Here is a 27,080-nt window from a genome sequence, read left to right as displayed (position 1 = left end):
TCAAGGCTCAACCACCTCAGACGAAGGGAGCTGTCTGTCATTCCCATCTTCTGCTGGTCCAGATGCTCCTTCTCCTCCGATTCCTTGTCAGTCATTCCGTCAGCAATCGATCACCGAAGCGAATGCAGACAGCAGTATGCGTGCACACATCCAACGGCACAGAAGCTGAACGTGCTCCTGTCCAAGTTGCTGGTGCTGCAGTCCCTCCCTTTCCAAATGGTGGACTCTGCACCTTTCAGAGAACTGATGGCTTGTGTCAAGCCAAGGTGGAGAGTCCCAAGCTGTCATTTCTTAGTGAAAAAGGCAGTACCAGCCCTGCACAAATATGTAGAACAGTAGGTGGGCCAGTCCTTGAGCCTGTCGGTGTCTGCCAAAGTGCACGGCAGCGCCAACATGTGGAGCTGTAACTACAGTCAGGGACAGTACATGTCCTTTACGGACCACTGGATGAATGTGGTTCCTGCACAGCCACACTAGCAACTTGGCCAGGTCACGCCTCCACACAGGGGAGGAACTGCTCCATGTGATTCATCAAGAATTCGAATCCTGGCTTTCTCCGCGACAACTGAAAATCGGAACCATGGTAACTGACAATGGGAAGAACATAGTGTCGGCACTGCGTCAAGGAAGGGTGGCCATACGCCTTGCATAGCACACGTGTTCAATCTGGTTGTCAAGCGGTTCCTGAAGTCTTCCACCCATCTGCAAGACATCCTAAAAATGGGCAGGAAACTTTGCATGCACTTCAGCCACTCGTACACCGCAAAGCACAGCCTCCTTGAGCTACAGCGGCAGAACGGCATCCCCCAACATAGACTGATTTGCGACGTTTCCACCCGTTGGAATTTCATCCTCTATATGTTGGACCGACTATACAAACAGAGAAAGACCATCAACGATTTCTTCGATGTCAGCCAGTGGCTGCTCATGCATGACACCTGCCATTTGCTCAGGCACTTTGAGGACGCCAGAATATTTGTCAGTCGCCAGGACTACGGGAAGAATGATGTCATTCCACTGCTACATGACCTGGGACAGATGGTGGTAACAATGGCTGGTCAGGGGACTGGAGACGTGGCGCCTAGATCTCATGGCCACATGAGCCCTGTGGGGGCTGAACTGGAAGAGGAGTAAGAGGGGGAGGAGGACATTGGAGCACAGGCAATGTGTAGCGAAATGGGTGCTTTTTCTACTCAGGTGAGAGGAGGAACAGGAGCAGCCAGAGGAGCTACAGGGTGATGAGGAAGACGAGACAAAGGACCTAGACACACCATGGCAGTATGCAGTGGAGATAAAGGCAGGGAGTCCCTCCGAATCACTTGCACAAATGGCCCGATGCATGCTCACTTGCTTGCGTAGTGACAGCCGAATTGTCACCATTCGGCAGAGGGATGACTTCTGACTCTCCATCTTGTTGGACCCTTGCTACTGGTCTAGAATGGGGGGCTTTTTTACACTCGCTGAGAGGGAGGTCAAACTGAACTACTACAGAGATATCCTATGTAGTCAGTTGGCCGCTGCCTATCTGCGCCATCATCCATCCTCTTGCAGGTCTGACCAGGGGGGCCCTCTGCACTCACGTTCCACTGCCATGGCTGCTGGGGAGGCGTGGGGTGGCAGGAGCAGTACCAGTTCCATCAGCAGCAGCCTGAATCTACAGTCACTGATGAGTAGCTTTCTTCACCCGCATAGTGAAAAAACTACTCATCATCAGCAGCAGGTATACCTGGAGCAGGACCTGAACCAGCAGGTGGTGGCATACTTGGACAGCACCCTGCCAATCCACATTGAAGATCCGCTGGACTACGGGGCATCCAAACTGGATTTGTGGCCGCAACTAGCAGAGTTTGCCCTGGAAAAGCTGTCCTGCCTTGCCAGTAGTGTGGCATCAGAGAGGGTGTTTAGTGTGGCGGGGGCCATAGTTACCCCAAGGAGAACTCGCCTGTCCCCAAAAATGTGGAGAGACAGACCTTTCTGAAGATGAATCAGGCGTGGATCAGCCAGAATTTCCACCCACCAATTCCTGAAGCATCAGACTAGATCATCCATGGTGCCACACCAACACTGACAAAAGAGACTGGTTTCTTCTGGCTACCTGCCTCAGCTACTACTCTGATGCTGCCACCCATCTGATGCCAAGTGCTCCTTCTTTCACCCACCTTCGTCAGTGAGTACTGGTATTGCCACCCACCGCCCCACTCTGTCACCGGGTCACTTTGTGGTCTCCTGATGCTGCTGCCATCTCCACACTATTAGTACTGGAGCTCTACTGGACCATAGAAGTCAAGTGGGCTTGTGGACATAAGGCACAGGATCACAACCAGGTGTTGAATGTCATGATATTTATTAGAAGACAACGCGTTTTGGGGTTCAGCGGAACCCTTTTTCAAGTCTGTAAGGCTGCAGAGATAAGAACACGATCAAGGACGTACGCTGCCGGCACGTGGGGCGTCTGCATCAATGATGCAGACGCCCCACGTGCCGGCAGCGTATGGCTGTGATCTTGTTCTTCTCTTTGCAGCCTCACAGACTTAAAAAAGTGGTCCGCTGAACCCCGAAACGCGTTGTCTTCTAATAAATATCATGACATTCAACACCTGGTTGTGATCCTGCGCCTTATGTCCACAAGCCCACTTGACTTCTATGATCCAGTAGAGCTCCAGTACTAATTGTTCACCCGGTTGGCAATCTGGCCCTCGCCTAAGGAGATTTCGGACTCAATCGGCAGCACCAACCAGTTACTTTTTCCAGTTGGCCTTCATTGTGGTTGCGCCCAATATTGGTGAAACCTAAACAGGTGAGTTTAATAAAACCCACCTTTGTCTGGAGGACACTGTTTATCTGACATACTCACCCTATGAGCGCCTTTCTCTCCCTGTGGCCATCTTTTGCTATCCCCACACTATGTCACCTTGCCACTCTGTGGTATCCTGACGCTGCTGCCTTATCCACACTATGTCACCTTGCTACTCTGTGGTATCCTGATGCTGCTGCCATCTCCACACTATGTCACCTTGCCACTCTGTGGTATCCTGATGCTGCTGCTACCTTATCCACACTATGTCACCTTGCCACTCTGTGGTATCCTGATACTGCTGCCATCTCCACACTATGTCACCTTGCCATTCTGTGGTCTCCTCATGCTGCTTCCACCTCACCACTATGTCATAGGTCCACTTTGTGGACTTCTCATGCTATTCCCACCCTCCCCACTTCATGACTGGGTCACTATTTTGCCTTTCGGCCTGGCTGACATAATTTATTTGACCTTTCTTCTGATCTGTCACAAGGAAGGAAAAATTAGATGCACAACGGATCCTGTCTGTGTAGCAGCTGTAGGGCCTGTATGGTCCCATCAGAATTGGCTTATGATTTGGTAGCCAAAAGCAGGAGTGCATACAAAATACAGAAGACATGCAAATATTCCATTCACATGTCATCTCTGTTTTAGATCCACTCCTGTTTTTTTTTTTTGCATTAGCAATACTGATAGATTTTTGAGAAAATGCTGACCGAGTGAAGGCGTATGCTCCACAGACAGGATCTGTTTTTTGTGGGTTATTGTTCTGACGGATCAGAGGAAGGGCAAATGAATCAGTGACGTCAACACAAACTTACTGCTGACTGTGGCAAGCGCAGCACTATGAAGTACCTTTTGCGCTGTGGCATGAAAGATTTTTGATCTCTGACTTTTAGTCTAACCAGACTGTCTATTACTCTGTAATTCCTCTAGCGCCGTTCTATGGAAACAGTAGGTTTAAAGAGCACACCAAATGCTTCAAATAACTTCTTTATTAACTTCAACTTTTCTTCATATACAGTATAACACTGCCGCCTCCGCAGCAGATAGTCCATGTACAAAACACGTGTTGAAAAGATATCACAAAATGGCGGTATGCATAAGATGGTGGTTCAACTGTTCAATCTTGTCATTCAACATAAAATGGTGGATATATTTCTCTCTTGAGTATCTGTACTCTCACTTTAAGTTATTCAAGCACTTTATGATCTCTCTGAGAGGTATATCTGAGGTCTAACTAAAAGTTCTACTTGCTCAACTTGGTTTGCAGTATGCAATTTCTTATGATCTGGTATGAGCAGTTCGCAGTTTGTATGCAATTTATATGGAATCTGGTTTGTATGATTGCAATTTGTATTTGTATTTGCAATTGTATTTGCAATTGAATTTGTGAGGTTGCAATTGGTGGAACTGTAAGTAAACACATATATATCTAGTTCAGTATACAGTTCTAAACCCAATACTAACAATGTGAACATTATATAACTGTTTTAACTACCTATTTTGGCCTCTTGTTCCCATAAAACTCAGCTCTCAGTGGAGTGAATGTCTCTAGCAGCTCCTGCTAGGGGAATTCCCAGACAGGCTGTGTGTGAGGCTGGCTGTGATTGGTGAAAACTCTTGCTGTGTGAGAAGCTGGCTGGGATTGGTCTAGACTTCTGCCCAGCAACAACAGATTAACACTATGCTTTCTGTTGTTTCTGCTGTGTCACTGAGCTTACCTTACTTAAAGGCATATTATCTTTTTCTGCTTCTGTGAACACAAAATATAACAGTTATATGACATCCAAAATATGATGTCACAGTAAATAACTCTGCTTTTGTCTTTAACACATAAACATAGAAACTGTATTAAGGCTATTGGCAGGTCTAGCTGTATACACATATAAGCTATACTAGCAACCTAGGACAGGTCTTAGCTGGCCAGCTACACTGACACCCTCTCCACTCTGTCCAGGGGGCTCTACTTGTATACACGTTTAATAGAACAGGTTCTGTAGACATTTATGTGGAATCAGCTGGCGATGGTGTAAAAGGAGTGCACTTCTTTGGCGCTAACATCGACCTGTAAGGCTGAGTTCATACTTGAGTTATTTGGTCAGTTTTGGCCCCGTAACTGCCCAAATAAGTGAAGTATGCAGTGATTCTAAGAGCGACGCCTGTCATCTGCACGTCATACTGACTCACAGTATTTTTTCACTACCACAGCAGACTCCCTATGCGTGTTACTACAAGGCACAGTGTTCTACATTGCTATAAAGGCTCTCAGCAGCCAGGAAATAGCCGTTTTTTTAAGTAATTTGCAGCAAATAAATTCGTATCGAACTGAATATTTCCCGAAAAATTTGGCGAACCGCCGAATCGACATTTGGGAAAAATGTGCTCATTTCTAGTCACCAATATCAAAATCTCCTTTAAAAAATGCCACCAAAAATGCTTGTAAAACGAAATTAAAAAATGCTTGAAACTTGTGTTTTTTAAAAGAAAAAATGCTGGGGAAAAAAGTGTGTGTGAAGCGGGATTATAAAAAGAAAACATCCAACCGATCCAGGCGCCATAAAGTTTGCTTTGCCCATTTTGATACATTGACAGGTGATCACATGCTAGGCCATAGAAAGTTCAAAGCTGATGAAAGCAATCACACAGGATATTGCACTGGGCACCTAATGACACCGACAATTGCATCATCAAGATAGAGCTAACAACTAAGTAATATTTCACACTATGCCAGTATAGCACGGGGATTTACAAACTGCAAATAAATAAACTCCTTTATGAGAAGATTCAGAAAGTTTAATGAATAGCAGTAAATATTTGCACATAAGTGTTGCACTCCAGAGCTGCTTAAACTCTTCAACACTCTTTCACAACACAAGTTATGTTGTAAGATAAGAGCTCACTTTACAGGTTGTAAATCAGATTTATTGTCCTAGTCCCATACAGTTTAGACCTTGATACTTCCTTCAGTATTTACATAGAAATGTCTTTCCACAGATTTCTCCAGACATATAGAAGTAGAAAGAGAAAGCAGGAGACATTAATTTCCCAGGGGGAGATTTTTCAAAACTGGTGTAAAGTAGAACTGACTTAGTTGCCCATAGCAACCAATCAGATTCCACCTTTCATTTATCGGACCTCCTTTGCAAAATGAAAGCTGGAATCCGATTGGTTGCTATGGGCAAGCAAGTCAGTTTTCCTTCACATCACATTTGATAAATCTCCCCCACTATGTCAAGGCAAAAGGAATATTTATCCAATTATCCTACTGAAGGGCCACTTACATGAGCAGATGAATGGGAGAACGTGCACGGTTGCAAGCCCGATTGTCCGGTGTTAAGATGTCAGCTGATCACATCTTTTATATCTGCATCAAAATTATGGTTTCACAGCAGCACATTGCCGCAGAGAAGCCGGGGATGGCGAAAATAATGGAAATTAATGGCCGCGCAAACCATCGTAAGAAGTGATTATCATTCATTTGCAGAAGGCCCATAAATGAACGCAATCTGCTTGCTATTTCATTGACTGTCACTCGTGTAAATGTTCTACTAAACATTATTTCAAGCCAAGACAAAATGAACAACAACAGAGCACAAATAAGATTTCGAAGAGGCTTGTAATGATATCCCCTGTCCTCAGGGGTCAAGTCAGAAGAGGTGGGATTTGAGCAGAGCGGGTGCGGACCCATTTATTTCAATGGGCTAAAAAAAAAATAGAACATGTCCTATTCTTGTCCGCAAGGAATTTTCTATGATAGTGCCGGCCATGTGCGGTCCACAAATTGCGGAACGCACACAGGCCGGGATCAGTGTTTTGCGGATATGCAAAACACTGCGATCATCTGAATGAGCCCTTACTTAGAACATCACAGGAGATTAGGTGAGCAGAATTTCAGATACTGATGATGGTTTGGGGAGCACATGGCTTCTGAAGCGTTACTTTTAATGAAAACCGGTCACCATTCCTGACATTGTTTTACAAAGTAAATAATTTTATTCCCCAAATAATAACGGTTCAGGAGCATCCATTCTTCAATTATTGCTACCAGAATTTCATCTGCAACTGGGTTTTTCCAGTTGGGGTGTGTCTCTGCACAGTCTGACAAGGGCGACACTGGTTGGATAGCGTCAGGCTGTGCAGGAGCGCACCCCCAACTGGTAACACCGAGTGTTAGTACTGTAGCAATAACTGAGGAATGGTACATGATAGAGTTACATAAAAAAGATGCTCCAGAATGGTTCTTACACAGGTAATGCATCAGACACGTCAGGAGTGGTGAATGGAAATATCATTGTTCTGCCACAATGAAATGTAGTAAAATACACAATAGTGATGCACCATTATGTAAGGCATGTATCTGCTGACAAACTGTTGACTGGTTCCAGTAGCCAGAAGAATTAAGAATATAGTGCTAGACTATTACCAATACCACCTACATATAAAGCTACTTTTACATCTGCGTTTTTGCTGGATCCGTCATGGATCAGCAAAAACGCTTCCGTTACTGATAATACAACCATCTGCATCCGTTCTGAATGGATCCGGTTGTAGTATCTCTAAAATTGCCAAAATGGATCCATCATGAACTCCATTGAAAGTCAATGTGGGACGGTTCAGTTTTTTTATTGTGTCTGAGAAAACGGATCTGTCCCCATTGACTTACATTGTGAGTAATGATGGATCCGTCCTGCTCCACATCTCAGGACCCACTCAAAAACGCTGCTTGCTGCGCTTTTGTGTGCGTCATGGGAACGCAATGAAACGGAACGGAATGCATTCTGGAGCACTCCGTTCCCTTCACTTCAGTTTTGTCCCCATTGACAATTAATGGGGACAAAACGGAAGCGTTTTGCCCCGCTATTGAGATCCTATGATGGATCTCAATAGCGGAAAAGGAAAAACGCAGATGTGAAAGTAGATATATAGAGTAGATAGGCACACTTCATCTAGGATTACCCAGAAACTCCTGTATCTTTCAAGCTATTTATCTGTAAACATCCATTTAGAACAAGTCAAACATCACTGTTCAAGATACATAGAACCCCAAAAAATATAAAAATAATGCTAATAAATAAGTATAAAAATAAGAAAAAGTTGAAAAACGGTATAAGTGGTTGAGGTCGTGGTAATGTGTTGTCTGTCAACTATGTAATCACCCAATATTAGTGGTAAAATTGGATGGATTGTATGTATATTATATATATGGCAGATAATATGGGTAAGTACGGTATATATCTCAGTGTGTGTTGGAGTATGTAGTTTGGCTGAGATATATCATTTTGCCCAATGTTCACATAGAATCAAGCTATTTGTATTATATAATAATGCAGCATTCAAGGTCTTTGATGATGTTCAATATATTAGTTCTTTGATACCATTTGCTTAAAAGTTCTGCTTTGTGAGTCCTTCCCTAAAGAGCCACATTGGTCATCCTTATATCTGTATCTCTATTGATGGTATGGTTCCAACCATATATTTCACATTGATAGTATATTGCATGTGGTAAAGTATGGAACAACGTGCTGTCATCCAAAGTAGCCATATAAAATGGTGATTAGTCTCTAGTAATGTTCCATATTTTACTTACAGTTGGTGATATGGTCCAAATCTGCATCCCCGTGTCCAATCATGAAGTGGCAGTAAGGTACCTCTTACCTCTGTATCTTTGTATAACAGGTAGCGTTACCCGCTGCAGCCTCGGCGTCCCACGTGGTATCGCTGCCTTCGGCAGGACATGTGATTTGCTTTGAATACCGCTCGAGTCGGTCAGCTATTACAGAATAATAAGAGGCTTGCAGAGTCCTTTGGAGTGCTCCAACTTGGCTTAAATGCCGATCAATATGAAAAGGTTATCCCATGGATCGTTATTTTACTAAACGCGTTTCAGAGTGCTTCCCACTCCTTCCTCAGTGGCCATAATGATCCATAAGATCGGGGGTCTGGTGTTATTCAAAACCCAAAATGGACTTTCATTTGTGCCTTCTCTATATAGCATTTTCTTTTGTATACATAGTTTGATGTCCATCTTGCTAACTTTAGAGTTCCACATCCTACCATAGTGTTATCCACTCCTCTTTTGCATTACAGTTCAGAAAAAACGCATTGCGATTTTAGTGCTTTTTTCATGTGTTTTATCTACTCCATATATCTTAATATATTGTGGCGGGGTAAAGTCATAGTGATAGAGCCCCTTGTCCAGCATAATCAAAGGGTGAGCCGTTATCCCAATACAATACAGATGTGAAAGTAGCCTTACAAGATTAGTTATGTAAAATACCTGCAAAGTACCTTAACTGGAAGATTTAGACAGGGTTATATTATTTGTGTAAGCATGTGAGCACAGCTAAACAAAACTCATCTAAAAAAATTATATTATTAAAATGTTGTATAAACTATGAATGTTTTTCCTTCAGTCTATGTGACATCATATATTCCATGACGAATAAAAGACGCAAATACAACCTCAAGGAATTGGCAGCAGTATAAACTCTGTACAGATTGGATTATGTTTTATGTGCAGTCTGATTTTCCGGCAATGCTGTTTGTTATGACACATGAATTGTATTATCATAACACAACTGTATCATTAGTGCACACAGCGCAGCGTGAATGACAGCGTGGATTTCAAAATCCAGCAGAAAACAAAATGACACTATTCAGGGGACACTAATAATACAATGTGCAAACCCTAGTCAGAGCAAATCCAAGTCAGACACAGCAATATCACTTATAAAGGTTGACATCATTGTTTTTTTTTTTCCGTTCTTCTGATCTGTCAGATGAACATAATAAAAAAGAAAACCGATCCTGCAAAAAATAAAATAAAAAAATAGTCTCTCCAGCCCTTCCAGAATTGCTTGTTAAATTCTTCATGATACTGTGCTGTTGAAATCTCACACAAGCGACAAGTTTCAAATGAGAAATCTACAAATGAAATCTGTTTAAATGCCCCATTTTTACACTGTCAGGTTTCCTGATCTAGTTTTGGCAGCCAAAATCAGACGTGGATCATAAAAGGTGAGAAACTATACGAGTTTTGAATTCATTCCATATTTTTGCTTCCAAAACTGCATCAGGAAACCTGATCACAGAGAATATCCTCCATCTTAGCCAAGTCCATTCAACCAATCATGTCCATTTTGCAGACTGCAGAACGCAGTTAAACAAAACATGGACACCAGCCATGTGCGGTGTGGACCTATTGATTTGATGTTGCAGTCAAAGATAGGACATGTCCTATATTTTGCCGCATTGCCACACGAACCCAGGAGTGCACGGAAGGGCCATGTCCACAAAACGGCTATGTGAATGCACCCTCACCAGCATGTAATGCTAAATGGCTCCTTGATCAAATCAATTACATCTTTGGTGTATTTTATTTGATAACAAGAGTGTATTTCTCTTGAAAAATGTTGTTTCTCTCCCAGGTTTTCTCCTAGGTGTGTTTAGAATATTTCCAAACTAAAAACGCGGACATCAGTACATGTTGGTGCCAACAACAACATCTACAATACAGCATATTCACTAGCCAACACTGAGGGTAGACAAGAATTTGGGCAAAAAAAGCAGCTTCCCCAGCAAGGGAAGGCGCGTTCCTGAGCAGCCCACCATAGCCATACTCCTTGTCAACAGATCAATAAACCCATCTTTTTTTACTGTATATATCCAGGGGCGCAACACCAACAAGGTGAGGCGTTTCCTCAGGAGGCGCCACTAGGGTCAAGTGGGAGTGGTGGCAGGGCCGTGGGCAATGAGCACTCATCTCTCTATATTTGACTGTATCACCAACATTGGTATCTACTGGGGGCACTAAAAAGGGGCATTTTTGTACTGGTACACATAAGGGGGCATACATTATAAAGGGGGGCACTATGGAGGCAGTGGTTCTACTGGGAGCACTAAAAGTGGGGAATGTTTTGTACTGAAACACATTTATACGGGGGCATTCTTGTACTAGCACACATAAGGGGGCATTTTTTGCACAGGCACACATTATAAGGGTGCATTTTTGTACTGGCACATGTTATAAGGGACATTTTTTTGAATTGCCACAGATTCTAAGGGGTTATTTTTTGTACTGGCACACATGATAAGGGATTATTTTATGTAAAGGCACACATAAGGGGATATTTTTGTACTGGCACACATTGTAAGGGGCATTTTTATTACTGGCACACATTGTAAGGGGCATTTTTTTGTATTGGTATGTTAAGGGGGCATTGTGTGTCTTGGCACAAGTTAAAAGGGGATATTTTTTTTGTACTGGCACACATTAGTGGATATTAGTGAACATTAGTAGTGGCACACATTATAAGTGGATATTGTTTGTACTGGCACACATTAGTGGATATTAGTGAACATTAGTAGTGGCACACAATATAGAGGGTATTGTTAGTACTGGCACACATTATAAGTGGATATTGTTTGTATTATAACACATTATAAGGGGGTAATTTTTGTACCACACACATTCTAAGGGAGTATTTTTTGTACTATTTTTACTACTGGAGTACACTATGGTAAGCTTTATTACTATTGGGGGACTTTGGGGCACATGATTACTAGTATAGGCACTACGGGGATTATTACTTCTAGGGCACAATAGGGAACATTATTACTATTGTGGGCACTGTTAACACTAAGTGCAGCTGATTATTACTATTGATGGGATATTTGGAAGCAATATTACCGTGGGGCATCCTGGCACCGTATCAGCTTATCACAATTATATTTGGAAGGCCCTATGTTTACAGCACTATTAGTGTCAGAGGTGGTATTTGCTGGGTGCATAGGGCTCTGTGTGCCAATACTTTTACTTATTTGTTTTATGCGGACATATTCAGCAGCACTTTACAGACATAAAGGTGGATTTACACATCCAGATAATCAGGAATATTAATGGGAACAAACATTCCTGCGAATGCTCATTCTGCCCATCTAAAGGTGCAACTAATCACCTGATGAACGAGGAAAATGCTTGTTTATCAGGTGAAACTGGCGACAGGCACCTAAATGATTGTTTCTAGACAGCAGATTGTGCTGCCTAAATAGCGATCTGCTGCCCAGAAACAATACAGCTGTATGAGGACGTGCGATCGTAATAGCGATACCTTGTTGCTCATACTGTGGAGAGGATCGGTGCATGTAAATGCAGTTCTTCACCTCTACTTAACAAGCAGCTGACTGTTGGAAAGGATTTATGTCCTTCTTCATAGCTTAAAGAATGTGCCCCTCAGACCTCTTGGATTCATCATATTCATAGATTGGATATCTATTAGAGGACAAAAAACTTTCACACTCCTTGTCTATAATCTCTACAGCAATTGACTGCTACAACTGTTTGTTTGCTCCTCCACTCATATTAATTTGCTTTACATCACTTTTCTCATCTACCTCATTATTCCTATGTACATTGGTGTATAAATATGTGAATCTTCAGATACTTTCTTAAAAGATGCCTGAGAAAGAGGCTTAAGTAGTCTTAAAAGGTTGCAACTGTGTCATCTTTTCAGTTATCCATTAAAAGGTACAAACACTCAGGACTCCAATTTTTTAATTTTCACCTTGTCACACATTTACTTCTATGGGCTCCAGCAGCGTGATCTCCAGCTTTTTGCGCGGCTGCTTGGTGACTATCCTCTGTCTTGCGATTTTGTACTGTTTTCACCTTCCAGTTCTGACCCATTCCCGTACGACTCCGTTTCTGGGTTGTTCTGTCTGTGTTTGTGTCTGTCTTGCACTGTAGCAAAGTAGGGAACGTCGACTAGTTGCAGACTTGCAGCCTAGGGCTTGCACTGGAAGTAGGCAGGATAAGCGGGCGGGGTTCAGTTAGGGCTCACTGTCTGTGTGTTGCTGCCTACTGTGGTTACACTACTATACTGTAGAGAGTAACAGAATCTTCTGATCACGTAATCTCTCTTATTTTTTTAAAATATTTTTGTCATTCATCAAACATGTAATAGAAATGTACTCAGTGAGACAAGTGAGTCGCAAAACAGGACTTCTCAATCTTTTCACTGAGTCCTCACCAGATAACGCACAGTGATGCCTGGCCCTCACTAATGGTGTGTTGTCCAATCGAAACATTTTAAAAATTACCTCAATTTATCTTAAAATTTGTTTTCTAATCCCAGTACAGCATTAAAATGAGCATAATATGAGCCACAAGTTATGTTACTAAACCCAGTAAAGTTCTCTGCAGCAAATGATCCCTTCTGTCAAAACTTCCTCCCCTATTGCGCCTCGGCAATAACCCGGGGGCACCTTACCAGTGAGACCCACCTAATTTGAGTAGCACTACATTAGCACAATACGTAGCTGGGCAGTGTTTTGGTCAATGATTTCCATCAGTGACTGTGAGCCAAAACCAGGAGTGGAACCTCCACAGACATAAGGTATAAGGGAAAGATCTGCGTCTTTTCTTTGTTTAGAGCCGCACCTTGTTTTGGTTCACAATCACTGATGGAAATAACTGACCAAAACACTGACGTTTGAATGAGGCCTAACATTTAATATATAGCATATACCACTCTGTAACATGTCATAAATCAATACTTGTATTTTTAGTGCATCAAGTCTACAGTAACATCTGTAAGTCAGTAAGAATAAAAATAAAAAGCAGACCTCTTCCAATTGGCAGGCTTTAATGACACTTAGATATCTGTATTGGTCATATGACACTCCAAACACTATGTTCTCCTTGATGGTACCAGGCATGATCCAGGAGACTTGAGGGGAAAATGATATCCGTCCACTGTGTTTTATTTTCCCTGATGATGGCTCTAATTCTCCCATGATCATCATTAAAAGAGAAGTCTGAAATAAGATAAAAGGGCATTAAATGTGCAGTTAGTTATATACATTTATTTATATATAATACACATCTATCTGTCCATCATGATGGATCTGTCTTGGCTGTTACAGATAATACAAACAGATCCGTTCATGACGGATGCATGCGGTTGTATTATTGTAACGGATCCGTTTTTGCAGATCCATGACAGATCCGCCTAAAACGCGAGTGTGAAAATAGCCTAATATCTATCTTCTATCTATCTATCTATCTATCTATCTATCTATCTATCTATCTATCTACCTATCTAATATCTATCTTCTATCTATCTATTTATCTCATATCTACCTAATATCTATCTTCTATCTATTTATCTCATATCTACCTATCTAATATCTATCTAATATCTATTTATCTAATATGTACAGTGGATATAAAAAGTCTCCACACCCCTGTTAAGATGTCAGGTTTCTGTGATGCAAAAAAAATTAGACAAAGATAAATCATTTCAGACCTTTTTCCACCTTTAATGTGACCTATAAACTGTACCACTCAATTGAAAAACAAACTGAAATATTTTAGGTAGAGGGAAGAAAAAATATAAAAATAAAATAATATGGTGGCATAAGTGTGCACATCCGTAAACTAATACTTTGTTGAAGCACCTTTCAATTTTATTACAGCTCTCAGTCTTTTTGGGTATGAGTCTATCAGCATGGCACATTTTGACTTGGCAAAATTTGCCCACTCTTCTTGGCAAAAACACTCCAAATCTGTCAGATTGCGAGGGCATCTCCTGTGCACAGCCCTCTTCAGATCACCCCACAGATTTTCAATCGGATTCAGGTCTGGGCTCTGGCTGGGCCATTCCAAAACTTTAATCTTCTTCTGGTGAAGCCATTCCTTTGTTGATTTGGATGTATGCTTTGGGTCGTTGTCATGCTGAAAGATGAAGTTCCTCTTCATGTTCAGCTTTCTAGCAGAAGCCTGAAGGTTTTGTGCCAATATTGACTGGTATTTGGAACTGTTCATAATTCCCTCCAGCTTAACTAAGGCCCCAGTTCCAGCTGAAGAAAAACAGCCCCAAAGCATGATGCTGCAGTGTTGTTTTTGAGCCAAACATATCTTTTGGAATTATGGCCAAAAAGTTCAACCATGGTTTCATCAGACCATAACAACTTTTCCTACATGCTTTTGGGAGACTTCAGATGCGTTTTTGCAAAATGTAGCCTGGCTTGGATGTTTTTCTTCGTAAGAAAAGGCTTTCGTCTTGCCACAATACCCCATAGCCCAGACATATGAAGAATATGGGAGATTGTTGTCACATGTACATCCAGTACTTGCCAGATATTCCTGTACTGTAGCTCATTTAATGTTGCTGTAGGCCTCTTGGTAGCCTCCCAGACCAGTTTTCTACTTGTATCTTCATCAATTTTGGAGGGACGTCCAGTTCTTGGTAATGTCACTGTTGTGCCATATTTTCTCCACTTGATGATGACTGTCTTCACTGTGTTCCATGGTATATCTAATGCCTTGGAAATTCTTTTGTACCCTTCTCCTGACTGATACCTTTTAACAATGAGATCCCCCTGATACTTTGGAAGCTCTCTGTCGACCATGACTTTTGCTGTGGGATGCGACTAAGAAAATTTCAGGAAAGACCAACTAGAGCAGCTGAACTTTATTTGGGGTTAATCAGAGGCACTTTAAATGATGGCAAGTGTATGCTGACTCCTATTTAACATGATTTTGAATGTGATTGCTTAATTCTGAACACAGCTACATCCCCAGTTATAAGAGGGTGTGACACATATGCAACCACATTATTTTATTTTTATATTTTTTCTTCCCTCTACCTAAAAGATTTCAGTTTGTTTTTCAATTGAGTGGTACAGTTTATAGGTCACATTAAAGGTGGAAAAAGTTCTGAAATGATTGATATTTGTCCCATTTTTTTACAGCACAGAAACCTGACATTTTAAAAGGGGTGTGTAGACTTTTTATATCCACTGTATCTAACTATTTATCTATCTATCCATCTATCTATCTATCTAATATCTATCTATCAATCTATCTAATCTATCCTTGTGCTGCTCAGTATTATGTAAACTAAGTAGACACTAATCTGTCTTAAGTAATAACACCTTTAGAACAAATATAATACAAATACACAATTTACACTTTGTCACATAAGGACATAATTAGTCACAAGCTCTTTGTCCCAATGTTTTATGGTGTGGTTCTTAGTATTGTATTTTTGATGCATAGTTCAAATGAGCCCATATATTTTTAGATTCCTCCACAGATATATAACACTTATAGTAGAGATGAGTGAATTAATTGTAAACTAATCAGATTAGTTACAGATTTGACAAAACATAGTTTGCCAAACGAAGTCGAAATTTTTGGATTTGTTTCGGACAAATCACGTAAAAACAGTATCCAGCTCCATTTTACTGTAAAAACTGGAGAGGAAAGGAAAAGGGAGGAAAAAGAAGGATCGCATGACACTGTGAGGAAATGGGGGAAACAGCTTGATCAGCTATACAGGGGGCAGTATGCAGGCAGGCAGGGGCGTAGCTAAAGGTTCATGGGGTCCGGTCTAAAGGTTCAGCTTGGGACCCCCCTTCCCCCAGTGTTTTGTGGCTAGGAAAGCACATAGCCTTCATGCTGCTTGCGGCAAAAATTTACACAGAAGACCACCCCCCCAACCACCCCCCATGCCAAATTCTTGACCCAAGATCTGCCATAAAGTGTAAGGTAGACATCCTCTTTTAGCTATTTATTGATATAGTGAAATATTGCCAAGCTTAAAGGGGTTGTTCATCTTCTGGGGGTCTTTAGGCAGAACCCCCACCATCGTGGCCATAGCATACTTACCTGCATCCCACAGCTGCATTCCGGCTTCTTCACTTCCCAGCCGCTGCTGCAGTGCTGGGGTCACCCACTCAATATCTGGTTTGACACCGCTGCAGCCAATATATGGCCACAGCAGTAACCTGCCCCATGACCAATTGATGGGACGTAGGGGGGGGGGGAGGTCACCGCTGCAGCCAATCATTGGTTGCTCTTTCAAACCAGATATTTACAGTGGGGGACACGAGCACTGCAGAGTCAGCTTGGAAGCAAAGAAGCCGGGACCCAGCAGTGGAGATCAGGTGAGCAGATCCAGCCATCGGAGGAGGGGGGGGGGGGCTGCCAAAAGACCCCCAAAGATGAACAGCCCCTTTAAATCAGTGATTACAGAAGACTTGACAACTTCTATATATACTGTATATTTTGGGGTTTGTGAGTAAATACTCTGCAAGAATATTGCAGCGTTGACATGCAGAAATTTTGATTTAACTCTGGAATTCTGACAAGGGTATAGCGTCATGAGATAGATAAGGAGGCTCCTTAGTATGCTGTGAAATATTTGTCCAATATTGACGGAATCCTTATTTTGATACCTGAGAACTCTGGAAATAATGACTAAACAAGCGGTATATGCCTTCACAAGTGTACTGGCATATAGCGTACGATCCCCAGTGACATGTCAGTGTAACAACACGCTGAGAACCTGGTACATTATGGCTTATGATGGTTTAGTAATTTAGAGATAAGGCTGTAATAGATAACTTTTTAATTGGTGCAGACTTCTTGTTGAACAGACATGTTTAATCCCAGAAGCTATTCTGAAGAGAGAAGTGAAGGAGCAGCTTGAGATAAGGAGACAGGAGGTGTGTCTCAGACAACCTTATACTCCCTGTAAGCACTGAAGTTAACCTGCAATTAGTGTTGAGCGAACTTCTGTTTTAAGTTTGGCGTCTAAAGTTCGGCTTCCGGTTAGCGGAGAATCCCGATATGGATTCCGAATTCCGTTGTGGTCCGTGGTAGCGGAATCAATAATCGGCCATTATTGATTCCGCTACCACGGACCACAACGGAATTCGGAATCCATATCGGGATTCTCCGCTAACCAGAAGCCGAACTTTAGACGCCGAACTTAAAACAGAAGTTCGTTCAACACTACCTGCAATATAAAAACTTTTTTTTCCTCCAATACGTTGCCTTAATCCTGAAGTGCAGGGAGTCCCACATGTGAAGTGGGTCGTATTCACAAACAGCCAATATATTTCAGTGGACCGCGCAGTCTCTACCAGTAACCAGTTCCTCCCAGAGTCATCCAACTTTATACACACCGGTAAAACATCGATTCCCAAAGACGTCTTCTCACCACTAAGAGCCCTGTGGAATGCCAAAAACCGCACTAATAGTGAAGTATTGTGGTCACTATTCACACACCCTTGCACAGGTTGTACTCACAAGCATAGAAGAAAACGCAGGCTCATCAGAGTATTAGTTTCTCTATTCCTCTTGTAGTTTGCCGGGTCGGGCATGAACATTTGGCTGGTTTTACGTCATTTATATACTTTTATACATCTATGCTTGTGAGTATAATAAATATTTATACGGTAGAATTGGAGCACACTTTCTTTGCAGTGGTGACGAAAGGGTGCAAACGACAAGAGGAATAGAGAAACTAATACTCTGATGAGCCTGCGTTTTCTTCTATGCTTGTGAGTACAACCTGTGCAAGTGTGTGTGAATAGTGACCACAATACTTCACTAGTAGTGCGGTTTTTGGCATTCCACAGGGCTCTTAGTGGTGAGAAGACGTCTGTGTGTATAAAGTTGTATGACTCTGGGAGGAACTGGTTACTGGTAGAGACTGAAGTTAACCTATAGTTCCAGATTATAACCAATGAGCTTAGGGAAAAAAACAACAGAAAAGCATAAAGCATAGGTACGGACATATTTTTAGGTAATGATTAGGCTCACTGCTAGACAATTGCTTTAAATTTGTACGGCCCAAGTCTAAGTAATCTGTAACAGTTTATTGTTAAATATTACCATTTGTATCTTTACAGTCATTCAGGACTGTAAACATTATCGTACAACATATGGAACACATATGAACAGTTAGAAATATGGATAGCCCATGCTTTACTTTTTTCATGGCGATATGCATATTTAAAGGGTTGTCCACTTTTTTATATTGATGATGACCTATCCTCAGGTGACTCCCTATCAAGTGAATAGGAATATAGGAAGAAGCCGTCCCACCGAAGTGCATGGAATGGTGTAGCTGAAATTACATCTGCTCGCTGCTGCAGGTAAACAATGAAGAGAAGGCAGTTCTGGTGGAGCACTGCGATCTCTTCAAACAGCTGATCGGCAGGGGTGCCAGGAGTCAGCCCCCGCCAATCTGATATTGATGACCTATCCTGAGGATAGGTTATTAATACAGGGAGTGCAGAATTATTAGGCAAATGAGTATTTTGACCACATCATCCTCTTTATGCATGTTGTCTTACTCCAAGCTGTATAGGCTCGAAAGCCTACTACCAATTAAGCATATTAGGTGATGTGCATCTCTGTAATGAGAAGGGGTGTGGTCTAATGACATCAACACCCTATATTAGGTGTGCATAATTATTAGGCAACTTCCTTTCCTTTGGCAAAATGGGTCAAAAGAAGGACTTGACAGGCTCAGAAAAGTCAAAAATAGTGAGATATCTTGCAGAGGGATGCAGCACTCTTAAAATTGCAAAGCTTCTGAAGCGTGATCATCGAACAATCAAGCGTTTCATTCAAAATAGTCAACAGGGTCGCAAGAAGCGTGTGGAAAAACCAAGGCGCAAAATAATTGCCCATGAAATGAGAAAAGTCAAGCGTGCAGCTGCCAAGATGCCACTTGCCACCAGTTTGGCCATATTTCAGAGCTGCAACATCACTGGAGTGCCCAAAAGCACAAGGTGTGCAATACTCAGAGACATGGCCAAGGTAAGAAAGGCTGAAAGACGACCACCACTGAACAAGACACACAAGCTGAAATGTCAAGACTGGGCCAAGAAATATCTCAAGACTGATTTATCTAAGGTTTTATGGACTGATGAAATGAGAGTTAGTCTTGATGGGCCAGATGGATGGGCCCGTGGCTGGATTGGTAAAGGGCAGAGAGCTCCAGTCCGACTCAGACGCCAGCAAGGTGGAGGTGGAGTACTGGTTTGGGCTGGTATCATCAAAGATGAGCTTGTGGGGCCTTTTCGGGTTGAGGATGGAGTCAAGCTCAACTCCCAGTCCTACTGCCAGTTTCTGGAAGACACCTTCTTCAAGCAGTGGTACAGGAAGAAGTCTGCATCCTTCAAGAAAAACATGATTTTCATGCAGGACAATGCTCCATCACACGCGTCCAAGTACTCCACAGCATGGCTGGCAAGAAAGGGTATAAAAGAAGTAAATCTAATGACATGGCCTCCTTGTTCACCTGATCTGAACCCCATTGAGAACCTGTGGTCCATCATCAAATGTGAGATTTACAAGGAGGGAAAACAGTACACCTCTCTGAACAGTGTCTGGGAGGCTGTGGTTGCTGCTGCACGCAATGTTGATGGTGAACAGATCAAAACACTGACAGAATCCATGGATGGCAGGCTTTTGAGTGTCCTTGCAAAGAAAGGTGGCTATATTGGTCACTGATTTGTTTTTGTTTTGTTTTTGAATGTCAGAAATGTATATTTGTGAATGTTGAGATGTTATATTGGTTTCACTGGTAAAAATAAATAATTGAAATGGGTATATATTTGTTTTTTGTTAAGTTGCCTAATAATTATGCACAGTAATAGTCACCTGCACACACAGATATCCCCCTAAAATAGCTAAAACTAAAAACAAACTAAAAACTACTTCCAAAAATATTCAGCTTTGATATTAATGAGTTTTTTGGGTTCATTGAGAACATGGTTGTTGTTCAATAATAAAATTAATCCTCAAAAATACAACTTGCCTAATAATTCTGCACTCCCTGTATAAGAAAGGGAACAACCCCTTAAAGATTAAATAGGTTGTCTCTCAGAGATATCACCTTCAAAATGCAGGGTCCCACTGGCAGGCCTCATGCACACGGCCGTGTTCCGCGGCCGAGAGCGGTCCGTGGTAACCCGGCCGGGATTCCTGCTGACAGCAGGAGCGCACGGCGTCATTGGTTGCTATGACGCCATGCGCTTCATGCCGCTGCTGCTGTACAGTGATACACTGGTTTCATACCAGTGTATCACTGTACAGCAGCGGTGGCATGAAGCGCACAGCGTCATAGCAACCAATGACGCCGTGCGCTCCTGCTGTCAGCAGGAATCCCGGCCGGGTTACCACGGACCGCTCTCGGCCGCGGAACACGGCCGTGTGCATGAGGCCTAAGGCTACTTTCACACTGGCGTTTGGTTTCCGTTTCTGAGATCCGTTTCAGGGCGGTCCAAAACGGATCAGCTTTGCCCTAATGCATTCTGAATGGATAAGGATCCGTTCAGAATGCATCAGTTTGCCTCCGTTCCAGGTCCATTCCGCTCTGGAGGCGGACACCAAAACGCTGCAAGCATGACAATGCGGAGGCAAATGGATCCGTCCTGACACACAATGTAAGTCAATAGGGACGGATCCATTTTAACTGACACAATATGGCACAATAGAAAACTGATCCGTTTCCCATTGACTTTCAATGGTGTTCAAGACGGATCCGTTTTGGCTATGTTACAGATAATACAATCAGATCCGTTCTGAACGTATGCATGTGGTTGTATTATCTGAACGGATGCGTTTGTGCAGATCCATGAAGGATCCGCACCAAACGTGAGTGTGAAAGTAGCCTAACAAGTCAGATAGGCAGGACGATATGCAGTGATCGGGCAAATGTACACAGTAGTCAAGGACACAGGTGTCTTCAGACTGAAGACAGACTCTCCTCAATAATGCTCAGTTAGAGCTTTGCTAAGAACACTCTTTACACTCTGTTTTCTAGTACAAAGAAACATATTTTCAATCCTTGTGTATGGCACAGAGCTATCTAATTAAACAGTGCCCTCCTTGTTTGGGGTGAATAATCTGTCTAATACTACTGTTATTGGGGTGTCCACATTGTTTAATAGATAAGCAATTCTATTAGGCCTTCTTTCTCAAATTGGGGTTAAACTGTCTAATTCTACTGTTATTGATTGTTCACCTTGTTTAATAGATAAGCAATTCTATAACGCTTTGATTCGCAAATTGGGGTGAATAACCTGTCTTGTTCTAATGTTATTGGGGTGTCCACCTTGTTTAACCCCTTAACGGCCCAGGACGAGAATGCTCGTCCTAAATCGCCGGCACTTAGCGCTAGTGCAGCCGTTCCTCCCCCCCGTGTGCGGTGCCGCGATCAGCAACAGAGATCCGGCGGTTACTGACAGCCGAATCCCTGCTGCATCGGCGATAACGCCGATGCCGGTGGATTAACCCCTCATATGCCGCGGTCAGCACTGACCGCGGCATATGGGAGGTTTGCGCTCCGTCACCTCATCCCTCGTTTCCCGCGCTGCTGTGACGGGGACTCGATGGCTGCTATTGCAGCGCAAAGCCAAGCATGTACGGAGGCCTAAGATGCCCAGCCCCCAGGCTGGGTCTCCTAGGCAACTGTTAGCATCTTACAGTGTAAGACACTAACAGTTCAATACAGCACAATACAGATGTATCGTGCTGCATTGAAACAGGGATCAGACCCTGTAATGTTGAAGTCCCAAAGTGGGACAAATAATAAAGTGAAAAAAAAGTTAATAAAATTAAAGTTTTACAAAAAAAATGTAAAGTTTCAAGTAAAAAAAAACAAAAACGTCCTTTTCCAAAAATAAAGTAAAAAAAATAGGGGAAAAAAATAGGGAAAAGACATATAGACATATTAGGTATCGTCGCGTCCGTATCGACCAGCTCTATAAACATATCACATGAGCTAACCCCTCAGATGAACACAGTAAAAAATAAAAACTGTGCTAAATAAACAATTTTTTTGTCACCTTTTTTTCTGTTTTTAAAAGTCTTATGCACCCCAAAATAGTGCCAATCAAACCGTCATCTCATCCCGCAAAAAATGAGACCCTAACTAAGATAATCGCCCAAAAACTGAAAAAACTATGGCTCTCAGAATATTGAGACACTAAAACATGATTTTTCTTTGTTTCAAAAATGATATTATTGTGTAAAACTTACATTAATAAAAAAAAGTATACATATTAGGTATCGCCGCTTCCGTATCAACCAGCTCTATAAAAATATCACATGACCTAACCCCTCAGATGAACACCGTAAAAAATAAAAAATAAAAACTGTGTTAAATAAACAATTTTTTGTCACCTTACATCACAAAAAGTGTAATAGCAAGCTATCAAAAAGTCATATGCACCCCAAAATAGTGCCAATAAAACCATCATCTCATCCTGCAAAAATCATACCCTACCCAAGATAATCGCCCAAAAACTGAAAGAACTATGGCTCTTAGACTACACTAAAACATGATTTTTTTGGTTTTAAAAATGAAATCATTGTGTAAAACTTACATAAATAAAAAATATATATACATTTTAGGTATCGCCGCGTCCGTATCGACCGGCTCTATAAAAATATCACATGACCTAACCCCTCAGGTGAACACCGTAAAAAAATACCTCATGATCTAACCTGTCAGGTGAATGTTGTAAATAACAAAAAAAAATAAACGGTGCCAAAACAGCTATTTCTTGTTACCTTGCCTCACAAAAAGTGTAATATAGAGCAACCAAAAATCATATGTACCCTAAACTAGTACCAACAATACTGCCACCCTATCCCGTAGTTTCTAAAATGGGGTCACTTTTTTGGAGTTTCTACTCTAGGGGTGCATCAGGGGGGCTTAAAATGGGACATGGTGTAAAAAAAAAACAGTCAAGCAAAATCTGCCTTCCAAAAACCGTATGGCATTCCTTTCCTTCTGCGCACTTCCGTGTGCCCGTACAGCAGTTTACGACCACATATGGGGTATTTCTGTAAACTACAGAATCAGGGCCATAAATATTGAGTTTTGTTTGGCTGTTAACCCTTGCTTTGTAACTGGAAAAAAAATATTAAAATGGAAAATCTGCCAAAAAAGTGAAATTTTGAAATTGTATCTCTATTATCCATTAATTCTTGTGGAACACCTAAAGGGTTAACGATGTTTTTAAAATCAGTTTTGAATACCTTGAGGGGTGTAGTTTCTTAGATGGGGTCACTTTTATAGAGTTTCTACTCTAGGGGTGCATCAGGGGGGCTTCAAATGGGACATGGTGTAAAAAAAAAAAACAGTCCAGCAAAATCTGCCTTCCAAAAACCGAATGGCATTCCTTTCCTTCTGCGCCCTGCTGTGTGCCTGTACAGCAGTTTACGACCACATATGGGGTGTTTCTGTAAACTACAGAATCAGGGTCATAAATATTGAGTTTTGTTTGGCTGTTAACCCTTGCTTTGTAACTGGAAAAAAAATATTAAAATGGAAAATCTGCCAAAAAAGTGAAATTTTGAAATTGTATCTCTATTTTCCATTAATTCTTGTGGAACACCTAAAAGGTTAACGACGTTTGTAAAATCAGTTTTGAATACCTTGAGGGGTGTGGTTTCTAGAATGGGGTCATTTTTGGGTGGTTTCTATCATGTAAGCTTCACAAAGTGACTTCAAACCTGAACTGGTCCTTAAAAAGATGGTTTTTGAAACTTTCTGAGAAATTTCAAGATTTACTTCTAAACTTCTAAGCCTTGTAACGTCCCCCAAAAATAAAATGTAATTCCCAAAATGATCCTAACATGAAGTAGACATATGGGAAATGTAAAGTAATAACTATTTTTGTAGGTATTAATATGTATTATAGAAGTAGAGAAATTGAAACTTGGCAATTTGCAAATTTGGGTTTTTTTATAAATAAAAATGTATTTTTTTTACTCCTTTTTCCAGTGTCATGAAGTACAATATGTGACGAAAAAACAATCTCAGAATGGCCTGGATAAGTCAAAGCGTTTTAAAGTTATCACCACATAAAGTGACACTGGACATATTTCCAAAAAATAGCCTGGTCCTGAAGGTGAAAATGAGCCCGGTCCTTAAGGGGTTAATAGATAAATTACATTAGGCCCTGATTCTCATGTTGGGGTGAATAATCTGTCTACTTCTACTGTTATTGGGATGTCCACCTTGTTTAATAGATAAGCAATTCTATAACGCCTTGATTCGCAAATTGAGGTGAATAACTTGTCTTGTTCTACTGTTATTGGGGTGTCCCCCTTGTTTAATAGATAAACAATTCCATTAGGCCTTGATTCTTATATTGGGATGAATAAGCTGTCTAATACTACTGTTAGTGGGGTGTCCACATTGACATTGAATAACTTATTTTACATATACAGTTAGTGTTACAGTACAGTATGTCCAACAGACAGTTGCCAGGGCTCTCTGAGGGAATGGACAGTGGCAAAAATGTTGCTATAGCAGGTACAAGTAGCAGCAGAAGAAGGGGTGGTGGCAGCAGTCGCAGCAATAAGCCAGAGTTGCCACTGTCAGCCAGAGGTCGTGTTTTTCTTTGGGTTTAGCCAGGGGTTACCTAGGACTGTTGGTGGCCTGCATGATGATGTGCACGTCCTGCCTGTAATACTGACACACAGTATGTGTTTCACCACCAGAAAGGACTAGTTATGCATATTGCTGCAATGCACAGTGATGTACACCGAGATACACTCTCCCTGCAGGCCGGGATATAGCTGATTTAATGCACTTCATGACAAATGAATTTGGACCCAAGCAAATGTTTTCTCTCCGTCATCCTATGTAAAATGGCTCTTACTGTAGGGATTTCAAAATACTCTGCAAACACTGGTATTAAAGGGGATGTTCACCCCTGGCGACCTTTTCAGCAGACCACCCAGGGTGGCCGAACCCACAGTGGGAATCATACTTATCTGATTCCTGATGCTGGCTTCTGGTTCCAGTGCTCCCTCTCGGGTGCTTCCGGTTTCAGGTATCCCCAAATCAACATCTGGTTTGTCATGGGTCATAAAGCTGTTGCAGCCAAGGACTGGCCGCAGCGGTGATGTGTTACCCATGTGTCATGTCACTGGGTCAGCTGAGTACACAATGTACTGGTTCTAATTCTCAAAATAATGGCCACTTATCAAAATCTAGATTCAATGAAATAATCATTGTATCAGATTCAGTTCTACATAGGTTAATTCAATTGGTAACTTAGTAGTAAATGGAAGAACTCACTGCATACCGTAGCATATGACCTAGGTCATACCAAGAGGTACGCAATACTGTGAGAAAATCTCTGTACTGCCCTTGACAACGGTTTATTCCTATCACTGTGACAAATGACTCCACATATCATCTTGCAAAATCATGTCACATCAGTAGATAATCAGAGGATTGACTACTGCTCACATGCTGAACGCTGCCATAATTCTCTAGTTAATTAGTAGACAGCAACCTTGCTCATAGCCATGAGTTGAGAAATGCAGGGAAGGTGTTACATGTATCAGTTTATTGCCAGCCTTATCACCGGCTTCCTTTCTGAGGTCAGCAGCAAGCCAGGGGGGTTGAGGCGGAAGAGTAAATCATAAATCATTTTGGAAAACAATTTAGCATAATTTGAAGACGTCACAAAATAATGTAACATATCACTTGTACGTGCAAATTGGTTCACACGCTTATGTCAAATATTTCTTCAAGCTAATGTTTGTAAAGAGACAGCTACTAAACAGAATTCCTTGTAACAGCTCGTTACTTTAAACAGTCAAAGGTTTCTTGTAAAATACATTAGTGAGATGTCACACACAGCTTTTTGTGGCAGTTTTTGAAGCATTTTTTTTTAGCCAAAGCCAGTATTGGATCAAAGGAGAAGTATAAGCCCTTCCTTTATATTTCCCATTCCTTCGCAAACCTATAGTACTTTAAAAATGAAAAAGTTGTATCTGACTTCACCTTTAAAATTTCACTCAACTTTGAAAAAAAAAAATTGCTATGTTATTGTGACACATCAAAGGTTTTGATCAGTGGGGGTCTCAGTGCTGAGATGCCCACCGATCACTTAAACGTAGTGAGAGGTGTTCATATCTCACAATCTCTCTGCTTGCTGCAAGAGACGGAATAGACAGGCCCATAGACTCTCTATTGCAGCGAGGAGAGAGAGCACATTATGTGAGCACTTCTCTCTCCTCATTCTACCTTCCTGACAAAATGTTTGCATACACACATAGCTGTGCTTCACCTGATAAGAACGGTGTTTTTCTTTTCTTGATCTGAGGCTTTGTTCTCGAGTTATGATACTTTTTCTTAATATGCACATTAGGCCTTTGGTGCAAAGAGTGCGCCACCAGTGATCTCTGTGATCCCTATCCAGCCTCATCCTAGCAAGATAAACTGGATCCCGACTGATGTTGAAAAAGACCAGGAGGGGTGAGGGAGATAAGGAACTTGATCATTATAATGCAGGGGATTACTGGATATAAGGGGCACATTCCAGACAATTAAGATATAAGGGACTAACCTTCCCCAGATCATCAAAAGATCGTGCCCAGTCATGAATAGATCATAAAATAAATATGATCGTATGGGCACCTAAATCCTAATCCTCTACAAGGGGT

At 41.7% G+C, this 27,080-nt stretch overlaps 1 protein-coding gene across 2 annotated transcripts in view; it reads right to left on the bottom strand.

The window, feature by feature from the left end:
* Positions 1 to 27,080, bottom strand: part of CFTR (CF transmembrane conductance regulator) — a 203,874-nt gene that overhangs the window by 89,480 nt on the left and 87,314 nt on the right. For both annotated transcript variants that reach the window (XM_040411444.1, XM_040411453.1), the window contains one exon: positions 13,424 to 13,615. In XM_040411444.1, coding sequence (XP_040267378.1) covers positions 13,424 to 13,615 — 192 coding nt within the window. The remainder of the gene's footprint in view (positions 1 to 13,423; positions 13,616 to 27,080) is intronic.

This window comes from Bufo bufo, chromosome 1 (assembly GCF_905171765.1).
Source record: "Bufo bufo chromosome 1, aBufBuf1.1, whole genome shotgun sequence".
NCBI lineage: Eukaryota > Metazoa > Chordata > Amphibia > Anura > Bufonidae > Bufo > Bufo bufo.
This window is presented reverse-complemented; position numbering and strand designations above follow the sequence as displayed.